The 10,482-nt window shown below is 61.1% G+C and overlaps 1 protein-coding gene across 2 annotated transcripts in view; it reads left to right on the forward strand.

The window, feature by feature from the left end:
- Nucleotides 1-10,262, forward strand: part of GRM4 (glutamate metabotropic receptor 4) — a gene marked incomplete at its 3' end in the record, with an annotated part of 28,976 nt that extends 18,714 nt beyond the window's left edge. For both annotated transcript variants that reach the window (XM_080358274.1, XM_080358275.1), the window contains 5 exons: nt 2,588-2,788; nt 3,392-3,528; nt 3,905-4,840; nt 8,964-9,210; nt 10,213-10,262. In XM_080358274.1, coding sequence (XP_080214400.1) covers nt 2,588-2,788; nt 3,392-3,528; nt 3,905-4,840; nt 8,964-9,210; nt 10,213-10,262 — 1,571 coding nt within the window. The remainder of the gene's footprint in view (nt 1-2,587; nt 2,789-3,391; nt 3,529-3,904; nt 4,841-8,963; nt 9,211-10,212) is intronic.
- Nucleotides 10,263-10,482: the final 220 nt, after the last annotated feature.

Below are 10,482 nucleotides of genomic sequence, written 5' to 3' on the forward strand. Positions count from 1 at the left end.
CTGGACACTTGCTTGGCAGATAAATGGGGAGGAATAATGCACGATAAAGCAAATAACCTGCCCGTGCAGATCCCTGCGCTCCTGCTTCGCTGGGGTTATGAGGCTGTCGGGTGCGGGGCTGTTCTCCGAGGGAGCTGCACGGGCTGTCCCAGGAGCAGGGCAGGCAGAGCCCCCGGCGCGCAGTGGGACGCTGGCTCTGCGTGCCCAGGCGAAGGGCTGGGGGGGTGACGAGGGCGGGAGCACGGGGCACGGCCCCCGCGCCGTGACCACACGGGGGGCACAGGACGCCCTACGGGCCATGGCTCTTCCAGCAGAGTTATTAACGGCTTCATTTAGCGGGGCTGGATGGTACCTGGGCTTTGAAGCGGGGCTGGTGATTTCTCTGCACTCTCCTCCGCCCAGCGCGCTGTGCACAGATGTGGAGCAGCAACGTGGGCTGGGGGAGAGGAGCTCTGATTTGATTTTCCTTCTTTATTTGTGATTCTTCATATTCTTTTCCCGTTCTGTTTTGCTTCTCTCTGGTCTCTTCTTAATACGGGGTTGGGTATTTTGTGGCACTGGCTGGTTTCCAGCACCGCGTGCCCCAGCCAGGCCAGCGGGGGAGGATTTGCAGTGTAGTTCGGGTAATAAAAGGCTCCTGTTGAGCGAGGCTGGGTCTGGGCAGGCAGGGACACCCGGACGGGCTCTGCTGGCCTCACGACGGGGACAGCGCGTTTCAGAGAGACTGGCAGTCAGTCCCTGCTCCAGGACGGGCTCACCCAGCCCCAAACCGCCGTGCTGGGTGCACAGACCTGGGGTGACACCCCCGGCTCCGTCCCTGGCGCGGCTGGACGAGCTGTGCAGACCTGGGGTGACACCCCCGGCTCCGTCCCTGGCGTGGCTGGACGAGCTCCCGCGCGGCGCCGGGAACGTGCTGGGAGTTGCTGCCAATCCGTCTCACCCCCCGCTCGAGGAGGCAGCGGCGCCGTCCCCCGAGGGCTGCCCGCGGAGCCTCGTCATGCACTTGGAAATTAATTACCAGCCCTGTAGAACGATGCCTGACCCTGCTATTCTAATCAGTGAGGTCACATCCCTTTTGTGGCCCTAATCTGCTGTGAGTTTGGCGGAGATTTATGGTATCCATGTCAGGAATGAGCTCTGTGTTGCCCTCTATGTGCACCAGCCAAATTCCCATCTGCAGAAAGCAGCTGGGGCTGAGGGCAAGGTGGCCAAGGGACAGTCCTGGGGACACCTGCACATCCACCGGCTCGGCTGAGGCACCAGAGCTGGATCCGGCGCTGCCTGCAAGAGCTGCAGGAAACGCAGCTGGTTATCGCAGCGGGTCGTGCTTGGCTTGCTGGGACCTGTGTGGGGACTGAGGCATCCGCTGCGGAGCCAAGGAGCCGGGAAGGGACGAGTCCCGGGTCCCACCTGTCCCCTGGGCCCAGCAGCCTCGGCGGGGCTGGGACAGTCTATTACATCCTCTTTTTAATGGGTAATTATCTTGACAAGACAGAGTGGCTTGTCTGCGCCGTGAGAGATGAATGCGGGGAAAGGCCCAAAGATGAGGGAGGAGATTAATAGCTCTTGTCAATAATGCGGAAGAAAGGATAACTTGACGGGTTTCACATGAGTAATCTCCACGGAGTCCAAAAGCATTTTTACAACTTTGAAGGATGGGCTATAAATTCACCTCCTTGATATCATGTTTTCTTCTTGGTCAGTTCGCTATCAATTTGCTTTAGTGCCCTGTCAGTGGCACGTTTGGCTCTTTGTCCCGGCGCAGGGACCTTCGGGCACGTGGCTCTCGGGGCCGTGTCCCTCGGCAGCACCGGCTCCGTCCCGCTGTCCCGCAGCAGCGAGGGGACCAGCCCCGCCTCCTGTGCCTCCTCTGTCCCCGTCCGCACGGGGTCCCGGTCCCTGCAGCCACGTAAATCACACCTGGCAGCAGCAGCGTCGGGCACGGTGGAGCTGGAGTGACTTCTGGCCACCCCTGGCTGGGTTTCTGGAGGATGGAGGACGGCGGCTGCGCCCCCGGCTCCTCACACCCCCTGCCCTCTCGCCACTGCCGGAGCAGCCGCGGGCTGGTGGTGCCGGCCGTGCCGCGGCCGTGCCGGGTGCAGAGGCCACGGCTCTCTGTCGTGGCATCACCCCATGGGAGATGCTTTCTTAGCCATAATTAACAGCGTGCTACGTTAATCGGTGTCTTTTGCTGAATGATTAATGTGTTTCTAGTGCCATTAGGGGCGGTTTGACAGGAGAGGCAGGCAGCTGTCGCGGGTAATTGCTGGATCCCGCGAGCCGGGATGGCTGGGGGGGCAGCGGGGTCGGCGGGGCGGGAGGGCGGCCGGGGTTGGCGAGGGGCGCGGGGTGACGAGAGGCTTTGGGAATGTGGCAGAGGACACGCGCGCGGTGATGGGCGCTGTGCGGGCCGTCCCGTGGTGCCGCCGGTGGAGACTGAGCTGGCGCAGCTCCGGGAAAGAGGCGCCGGGGCTGGCGGTGGGTCTGTGGTTTGGGACCGGGGTTGGGGGTCGGGGCTGCCCCGGGGAGCGGGGTTGTCCCTGCGGGCCAGCAGGCGCTGGCAGCCCCGCTTTGTGTGTGCCCGCAGACCGAGAGCGCATCGGGCAGGACTCCTCGTACGAGCAGGAGGGCAAGGTGCAGTTTGTCATCGACGCCGTCTACGCCATGGGCCACGCTCTGCACAACATGCACAAGAACCTCTGTCCCGGGAAGGTGGGGCTATGTCCCCGCATGGACCCGGTGGACGGCGTGGAGCTGCTCAAGTACATCCGCAGCGTCAACTTCTCAGGTCTGCCCGTCCCTGGGTGGCGAGATGGGTGTCCCGGGTTGTCCCCTGCTCTGGCTTCACAGCAGCACCCACAATTCATTCCTTGTCTGTCTTCAGATGTCCGGAAACGCATCTTTGCCTCTGCTCTGTCTCCTTAATAAACATTTTCTGTCTTGTCCTCCTTATTACTCCTATTTATCTCCACTCCGTGATCTCCTCTGCAGTGTCTCTTTTATTTATTTTCCCCTCTTGCTTGATTTTTCTCTTCCTTCCTTTCATTAGTGCTTATCTGCACAGTTCACTTGATTTAACTTTAAAGCTACTTTTCCCCCTTGTTTAGAAGAAGCCGTAAACCAGCTGGTGCACCAGCGTGGGCGCTGGGCGCTCCGGGCGGTCAGTGGGTCTGCACCGCAGGCTCCCTGCACCAGCTCTGCCGTGGGGCTGGTTTTCTCCTCCCCGATTGCTTCCCCCACGCTGTGCCCTCGCTGGCACCGTCCCGGCAGCTCGTGCCAGCGCCAGCACCGAGAAACCCCGCGCTAAGGGGGGGCACCAAACCGCAGGCCCCTCGGACACCATCCCCCGGGGCCGCGCTGCTGCGGGAGCTGAGCCCTCGTTCTCTCGCAGGCATTGCTGGGACCCCGGTGACGTTCAACGAGAACGGGGACGCGCCGGGGCGCTACGACATCTACCAGTACCAGATCAGGAACTCCACTCCCGAGTACAAAGTCATCGGGCAATGGACCGACCACCTGCACCTCAAGGTGAGGCAGCACGGCCGGGCCGAGGGGGACGTCCCGCAGGTTCCCCCTGCACCACCGAGGCCATGGGGGGTGTAGCAAACCCAGCTGGGCATCCGACATGCAGCTCCAATAAGGGAGGAGAAGCCAGAAGAGAGCAGGGGGGGTTTCCAGGGAAGGATGGACTTTAGTTTGGGTTTCTGGTGTAGAATCTTCCCAAAGGCCAATGGAGCTTCACCCCCCAGGCTGGGGGGCTGGTCCTGCACGAGATGGGGCGAGGGGCAGGATGGGGCAGCACGGCCGCCGGCAGCGTGGGGCATCCCCCGTGCCCCGGGTGCTGGGCTGATGGTGGGGGTCAGATGTTCGGGGCTCAGCGGGGCTGTGGGGGTCTCACCCGCAGGTGGACAGCATGCTGTGGCCGGGGGGCGGCAGCCAGCTCCCCAGCTCCATCTGCAGCCTGCCCTGCAAGCCAGGTGAGAGGAAGAAGCTGGTGAAGGGCATCCCCTGCTGCTGGCACTGCGAGCGCTGCGACGGGTACCAGTACCAGCTGGACGAGTTCCACTGCAAGCGCTGCCACTTCAACGAGCGGCCCAACGAGAACCACACCAGCTGCACCCCCATCCCCATCATCAAGCTGGAGTGGAGCTCGCCCTGGGCCGTGGTCCCCGTCTTCATCGCCATTGTGGGCATCATCGCCACCCTCTTCGTGGTGGTCACCTTCGTACGCTACAACGATACGCCCATCGTCAAAGCCTCGGGGCGGGAGCTGAGCTACGTCCTGCTGACGGGCATCTTCCTCTGCTACGCCACCACCTTCCTCATGATCGCCGAGCCCGACCTGAGCACCTGCTCCTTGCGGCGCATCTTCCTCGGGCTCGGCATGAGCATCAGCTACGCCGCCCTGCTCACCAAGACCAACCGCATCTACCGCATCTTCGAGCAGGGCAAGAAGTCGGTGAGCGCCCCCCGGTTCATCAGCCCCGCGTCCCAGCTGGTCATCACCTTCAGCCTCATCTCGCTGCAGCTCGTGGGCGTCTGCATCTGGTTCATCGTGGACCCGTCCCACTCTGTCATTGACTACGAGGACCAGCGGACTACAAACCCCCACTTTGCCCGGGGCATCCTCAAATGTGACATTTCGGACCTCTCCCTCATCTGTTTGCTCGGGTACAGCATGCTTCTCATGGTCACCTGCACTGTCTATGCTATTAAGACCCGCGGGGTCCCGGAGACCTTTAACGAAGCCAAACCCATCGGGTTCACCATGTACACTACTTGCATTGTGTGGTTAGCCTTCATCCCTATATTTTTTGGGACGTCGCAGTCGGCGGAAAAGGTAAGGGTGGGGGGCGAGGTCTGGTCTGGCTGGTGGCCCCGTGGGCTGCGAGGACGGGGCTGGGAGAGCCCGACGTGTCCTGAGCAAGGACGGTGCTGCTCTGCGCTCCTGCCATCCGGCATCGCGGCGGGAAGAGCTGGTTTCCAAACCTCTTGCTCTACCGGGAGCAGCGAGCGCTGCCGCCCCGGCACGTCCTGCCCTCGCTGGGGCTGCGGCAGCTTGCAGCTCCTCACCCAGCTACTGAATTGCTGTGATTTTAATTGACATCCATGTGTTTGGGAACACGGTACCAAGGACGGGGGCTGCAGTGGGCATGGTGGGACGGAGCTGTTGGGGCAGCGGGCGGCTCCGTCTCGCTGGGGCTTTGGGGACTGAGCGTCCCCGGTGCCTCCGAACGTGACTTTGCACACAAGGAGGACGAGGCCGGGGCAGATAATCCCAGCGGTGGGTTTGTGCTGTGACAGCCCGTCTGCCTGCGCTCCTCCTCTTCCTCGGCCTCCCCGGCGGGTGTGCAGGGAGATCCCGCTGCCCGCGGGAGCCAGGCCAGCCGAGCGGAGCTCCGTGCCCAAGTGAGAGTGAGAACAAAGCGGAAAAAGTCTCATGAATGAGACCAAAATCACCTTCGCCTGCCAGCCGAAACAATCGCATTGATGCTCAACGCCAGCAACTCACGTGTGCCAGCCCGCAGCTGCCTGTGACGAGTATAACCAGGGGCTGCTGTTCCCCGGAGTCCCCAGGGGACCTACTGACCCTCCCTGGACCCATCACGACTGCGACGGTTCCCCGAGCGTGTCCCCGTGATTCTGAGCCGCTGAAGCCCTGGGTTTGGGAAACAGCGACTGCAAAGGGCTGGTTTGCTGGGGAAGCCCTGGAGGTGTTTTGCTGTGGACACCAGCGCTGGACACGCGTCCTGGAGAGCTCGGAGCGTCGGACCCGGAGCCGTGCGGGCACCTTCCACCTGCGCTCACCAAAACGCCTCCACCAAGCCCGTGCTGGCTGGAAGTGTGAAGCAGAATTAAAGGAAATAAATGGAGCCTTTTGCAGCATTTCCATTTTGATGAGATGGCAGGGGAGATACTAACAAGAAAGCAGGTTTTTTAAGAAATTATTGCAAAACAAAAGCTCCCTTAAAGTCTCCTTAATGTGCTCGGCATACTGTGGGTAATAAAGATGGAAATGATAATGATTGTAGATTATGCGCAAGGTTGCTCACCTCTTCGCTGCAGCTTGTCATGGGATAATTTAGGGCTGCCGAAAGCTGGCTGTCAAGCAGCAGCTCGACAATAGGCTGCGCCTCACTTCGGGGGCTTGTAACGTGCAGGGCTCCTCTGTTATTAGGCTGCTAACAAGCTGATTAGAGGCGGAAAAAGTGATGTTCCCAGCTCCCCTTGGACGCAGCTCTTTCTCAGCGCCTGCTGCTGCTGTGGTGCCGCCGGGCGGCCGGGGGGCCCTGGGCTTCCAGCTGGGGGCTGCGGGGTTCCAGCCGTGCCCCGCGGGACGGGAGCTCCGAGCGTCGCTGGACCGGGGACCGAGCTGCGCTGGAGGGCAGAGGAGGAGCCGGGCGCTCGGGGCTGCTTGGATGCTTTAGCTGCTGGTTTGCAGTCTTGGGGAGAAGAAGGTCCCAAGGGTGTCGTGACACAGCCTGCACAGGGACCTGGCTCTGAGCGCCCCTGGGCTGAGAACGGGGGCTGTTGGTGTTGCCCGCAGAGGTGCTGGTGCTGCCCAGGGTGCTCGGGGGGCGTCCCCAGGTCCCCCCGCTGGGCTCTGTGGGTCCACACAGCTGGGAAGGACCAGCCAGGAGCATCGGCCGGGCTGTTCTCCCCACAGAGGATGCTGTGGGGCAGCCCCACACCTCCCAACACCACCCGGCGCCCCCACTCCGCGGGGCCCGCGGCCCGGGCTGCCTCATGGTCCGGGGGAGCTGGATAAAAATCTCCATTTTTATTTTATTTTGCTTCACCTCGTGCCTACAACTTTGCATGGAGGTGGCATATTATTATAACAAGTCCCCCAAGCCTTCTCTCAAAAGAGCCTCTTATCCCTGCCGATCCCAGCGGATTACAGAAATAGCAATAACAGAGGATCTGAAGAAAGAGACAATTTCCTGTGCTGATAAGGTGGCAGCTGAACAGCGGTGTCATTGTCTGGTTCTCTGTTTATCACATTTGCTTTCAGCCAGGGAAGAGGGAGAGGAGAAGGAACGAGCAGGACTGTCCAGTGGTTCGTTTAGCGGCGCCGGCTGAGCGGGTTTTCCCTTCCCCGGCACCCGCGGTGGTGCAGAAACCTCTCGTCGCTGGGTCAGGCCCTGATTTGGAGCAGGGGTTGCCAATGGACGGCAGGGATTCGCTGGGGCTGAACGCAGGCGGTGCAGAGCTGAGCCCCGAGCCCGGCTCAGCCACCCCGGGGCAGGTCTGGGCACAGCCCGGCTTGGGGACTGTCCTGGGTCACTGGGGGAGCGCTGGGAAACGGGGGGAGCGCGGGGGTCTGGAGCTGCTGCCAGCGGGTCTGGGGGAGCGGGAGCCCCGAGCGTGGGGGAGCGAGAAGGGAACCGTCTGTCTGAGCTCGGCTCAGCTGTCCTCTCGAATCGCCCCCGAGTCGGGGCCGCAGGTGGGAGTCGCTGCAGAGGCAGCGATATGGAGGTGGCTGATGGCACTGAAGCTCCTTGCAAAGGCGCCGGCAGAGCAGCAGGAGTCCCTGGGGCGTCGTGCTGGTGCTGGTCCCCGGGACGGGGCTCGGGGGGTCCGGTTGGGGTCCCAGCGCCGCCCTCAGTCCCATCCAGTCCAGGACGCCTGCGGAGATCCAGCAGGGAAAAAAAGAGCAGATATTCTGGCACAGAGATGTGTTTTGACTTTCCTTGATGAAATGACATTTTTATTTCCAAAAACTGCCTAGTTTGACTCTGCGTGCATATAGAGAGAAGGTGGAACAAACAAACCAGCACATGTGACAGCAAGAGCTTTTATTCTGGGGACAAACGAAACTTTTCAGGTGACTCAGAACAAGCTCTGTTGCTTTTTTTTCTTATTGGTTGGGAAGCCCCAGAGCCCCCCCTCGCTCAGCCCAAAGACACCCAACGAGTGAGCGGCTGGTACAGGAGAAGGGGCTGGAGAGGATGGAGCCCTGTGCGCGAGCAGGGATGTTCACAGAGCAGGGATGTTCACAGAGCAGGGATGTTCACGGAGCAGGGATGTTCACGGAGCAGGGATGTTCACAGAGCAGGGATGCTGGTGGAGCAGGGATGCTGGTGGAGCAGTGATTCTCAAGGAGCAGAGATGCTCATGGAGCTGGGATGCTGGTGGAGCAGTGATTCTCATGGAGCAGAGATGCTCATGGAGCAGGGATGCTCGCGGAGGGGCCTGCCCAGCCTCCCGTGTTGTTCACAGGTGAGAGGTGGGGATGGGCAGAGGGAAGGAGTCTCTCTGCCTCCTGTTGCCGCCTGCTTCAGATGCCCCCGGCTTGTGAGGAGCCTGCCAGACGCTTTCCGTAGAAAAATGGATTATTCTACAGTCAGATTAATGGGCTTTCATTTTGCAAAACATCTGTCACTGTTAGTCCTGGACAGTGAGCGTGAAATTAGTTTTGACTGCAGAAAGGCAACGTCGGTGTGTAATATGTGACTTACATGACAACGGCGCAGGAGCCAGCTGGGGAATGGGAATTACCTGTGAGGGGGGCGCCCCAAGCCGGGCCCTGGGTGCGTGTCCTCGCTGTGCCCATCACCGCGGCACCGGGGCTCCCGCTCTGCGGTGCTGGGGGTGCTGGGGAGGCCGGGGGGAGCAGAGCGCGGGGGCTCCGGCTCGGGGATGTTTCGGGGTCGGGGTGTGGGCAGGTTGCTGCTGGAGCACCCATGGGTGCAGGGAGGCTGGAGTACGAGCCAGAGACCGCTCCATGTGCACCCTGACCCATGCAACAAGTCAAGTCTGATGTTTAAGGTCCAGTTCTGCCAACATGTCCAGCCCTGGCTCTCCACCCCTTCATTTCTTTAACCACAATGCTCCATGTCCTCCCGTTTCCTCGCCTTTCCCTGCTGACCCTTTGTGTGTCCCCAGAGCTGCGCTGGGTCTGACCCTTTGTGTGTCCCCAGAGCCGCGCTGGGTCTCAGCTCTGCCCTTGTGTCTTGCAGATGTACATCCAGACCACGACGCTCACCATCTCGGTGAGTCTGAGTGCCTCGGTGTCCCTGGGCATGCTCTACATGCCCAAGGTGTACATCATCCTCTTCCACCCGGAGCAGAACGTCCCCAAGCGCAAGCGGAGCCTCAAGGCAGTGGTGACAGCAGCCACCATGTCCAACAAGTTCTCTCAGAAAGGAGGTTTCCGCCCCAATGGAGAGGCCAAATCAGAGCTCTGCGAGAATCTGGAAACACAAGGTACCGTGACTGCCCGGAGGGTTGGGGACCATGTGCGGGGACACCTCGGGACAGCGGGCACATGCCTGTTCTGTGTTTGGGTTCCCAAAACTGGAGCCTTGCAAGAGGTTGGAGCCAATGGTGCTGAGGTCCTTTGAGACGGGAAATCCCATTTGAGCTAAATCTGCAGAAAACCCTGGAGAAATACAAACGTTCCGCGTGTACCAGCAGAGTTTCTGCTTTCCAGCGTCAGTGGGAGGAGACCAAACAGCATTTCCATGGAAAGCTGTGAATGTCTTTGTAATCGCTGGCTTGCTCTCCTTCCAGCCAGAGCCATTGAACGTTCATCCCTGGGGCTCTCTGCGTGACCCCGCTGTCCCCGTGCAGCGGCTCTCACTGGTGGTGGCTTTTGCAGCCACTGTCGCAGATCCGTGTTCTGCCCCAGCGTGGCGGCGGGGGGCCCCTCTGTCGCCCCCATTTTGTCTGTGCAGCGATGCTCCTGCCGCGCTGCGCGTCCTCCCCGCGGGTGGCGGCGGGAGCCGCGGAGCGTCGGCCGCGCCGGGAGAGCGGAGCTCCCGCTGCCGACCCGGGAACGCGGAGCTGGTGTGAACGGGCGGGAGTGGGGACGGCACCGGGACAGGGGACACGGCGGTGTCAGCGCAGGACCGAGGGGCCGTTTTTCACTGTCACCGGCAGGTCACGTATCTTTAAATAAACAATAGAATAAATAATTCACAGGGCTTTGATATGGGCAGATTGGCCATGGAAACATTGCGGCTAACAAATAGCTCTGTCAGCTCTAATTTCTTATGGCCTATCTAATTGTTATCTGGGAACACCAGTCTGAAATCCACGCAAGGTTCATTTGTCAGCGAGGCACTGAGAGCAGGGGGAGCTCTGGCGTCCCCTGCGCCGCCCTAAGGGGACGTTGGTGCCTCGTGCTGCCTCCTCCCGTGTCCAACCTGGGGACGCCGGAGGGTGGACTTCAGCGATGGTCCATGTGGGCTTTGTCTCTCTTTCCAGCACTGGCCACCAAACAGACGTACGTCAGCTACAGCAACCACGCGATTTAGCGGCTGCAGCCGGAGCCGCGGAGCTGCCGCTGCCCCGCGCCGGGGGCACCGAACGCGTCCCCATCGGGACGGGGAGAGGGGCAGCGCGGCACCCGCTCGGGGCCGCTGGGCTGAGCTCCCGGGGACCATGGCGATCGACAACAGCAAAAACCACACAAAGAAACAATACAACACTACAAATAAACCACCGCTCGAGCGCCCAGCGCGCCATGCATGCCTC

The sequence above is a fragment of the Nesoenas mayeri genome (assembly GCF_963082525.1).
Source record: "Nesoenas mayeri genome assembly, chromosome: 23".
In the NCBI taxonomy this organism is placed as follows: Eukaryota; Metazoa; Chordata; class Aves; order Columbiformes; family Columbidae; genus Nesoenas; species Nesoenas mayeri.